Source organism: Plasmopara halstedii (assembly GCF_900000015.1).
Source record: "Plasmopara halstedii genome assembly, contig: Scaffold_3060, whole genome shotgun sequence".
Classification (NCBI taxonomy): Eukaryota; Oomycota; class Peronosporomycetes; order Peronosporales; family Peronosporaceae; genus Plasmopara; species Plasmopara halstedii.
Window position 1 is genome coordinate 2,698,268 of NW_020189964.1, and position 1,636 is coordinate 2,699,903.

Here is a 1,636-nt window from a genome sequence, read left to right on the forward strand (position 1 = left end):
CGCATTCACGTATGCATTGAACTAGAGCTAGTACAACTTGCGCACTGATGAAGAATATAAGCGTGGTCGCGTTCTGTACGTTTTGCTGCTCAAGCAACTTCTTCTACATGAGCATGCAGATAATTACAATCATGTCTTGCCTTTTTCATTCAAATTCGATATAACAATTGAGCTGCTGATGTCGCGGAGGTGATGAGTCACTAGGAGAAGAAAGAAGCAAAATGTATTCTTTTTGAGGTAACGCTTGTTGGCATCAACAGCGATCATTTAAGTGAGCGTTTGAAAAACATTGAGCGTTTAAATAAGTCTCGAACACTCAACTAGTAATAATTTTTGGATAACAATAAGCGGCAATCACCTTCAAGTGCAGAAGCGAATCGGGACCAATGCTGATGATACTGGGTTTCAGAAAGCGGTTCAGAGGCTTTTCAAGTTATGAATATCGGTAAGTACGCAGTTGTGGTAGGGTACAAATGCGATCTACAAGTTAAATAAATATATGTAAATGATCAACAACCTAGTAGATGCCGACCCAGAAATCACCAGACATGTTTGCATGGGTTAAGTAACATCCCTCAATCTATCATCGTAAGACTGCGCAAAGCCCTCAACACCTTAGTTAATTTTGTTGAAATACCGACAACTCGACGGAATATTTGCCGCGTCTGTATATACTGCTAGCTTTTGAAGGATCTTATCTACAGAAGTGCTCAACCTTTGTATTGTATACTGCGCTTTACGCTGTGTCATCTGGATCTATTCTCTAGAACTCATTCATGCCAATCCTAAAGACTTGATCGTAACTTTTGATCCTTTCTCCGGTATCGTACTAGCCGTCTTCATCAAAGGGTGCACTTGAAATAACCCGGATGACTTTCCGCTTGCTTACGACTTGCATGCTTTCAATACCTTCAATCTTACAGATTCTGACATGAAAAGATCGTAGAGACTATTGTTGATGTCGAAGTAGGGCAGATGCAGAAGTGAAGTGTCTGCTATCAACTTCATGCCCAGACATATTTAATCAGCACAAATTAAACCTTCACTTGAATTTCATCAAATTTTTGAAATCTAAGCTCATTAGTTTTCATGATAAGATACGGAGAAAATAGCAATCAGGAACTGTCCTATATTTCTAGTTACACAATAGCCTTCTTTAAATTCTTCTTGGCCGAACCAGCCAAGTAGTCGCTGACGGAGGAAACAGCTTTCGAGTCCATTGTTGCTTTCGTGCTCTATTAAAAGAACAACAATAAGAAACGTCAGATTAAAGTCTTCAAACCAAAACTGTCAGCACACACCTTCTGGCTCAAAAACTTCTGTTTGAGGGCCTCCACAGAAGTGGCAAGCTTGTTAATTTCTCGGGCTTCAGTCCCTTGTTTTTTGCGTTTCTTGTTTATCTCTTTCTCACTCGGCGCGACGTATTCAGCCATCTTGTCAGCCTTACGCTTCTGAAGCATCTGAGCCTTCTCCTCGTGTTTCTTAACCTTTTTCATAGCTTTGCGCTCGTGCTCTTTCATGAAGTATTCACCACTCTCAATCTCTTTATCCACCTTGCTAGCCGTTGGGGCCGGTGGGAATGGTGTATACTCCTTCTTTTCACGCACCTTCTTGGGCTTCTTTGTCTGCACATTTT

The 1,636-nt window shown here is 41.0% G+C and overlaps 1 protein-coding gene across 1 annotated transcript in view; it reads right to left on the minus strand.

Annotated features, from left to right (window-relative positions):
• Positions 1 to 1,139: 1,139 nt before the first annotated feature.
• The window catches only part of PHALS_07058 (ribosomal rna assembly protein mis3), a gene marked incomplete at both ends in the record, with an annotated part of 602 nt that continues 105 nt past the window's right edge, over positions 1,140 to 1,636 (minus strand). Inside the window, 2 exons of the mRNA XM_024720460.1 lie at positions 1,140 to 1,235; positions 1,302 to 1,625. Of these exons, the coding sequence (XP_024585656.1) occupies positions 1,140 to 1,235; positions 1,302 to 1,625 (420 nt within the window). The remainder of the gene's footprint in view (positions 1,236 to 1,301; positions 1,626 to 1,636) is intronic.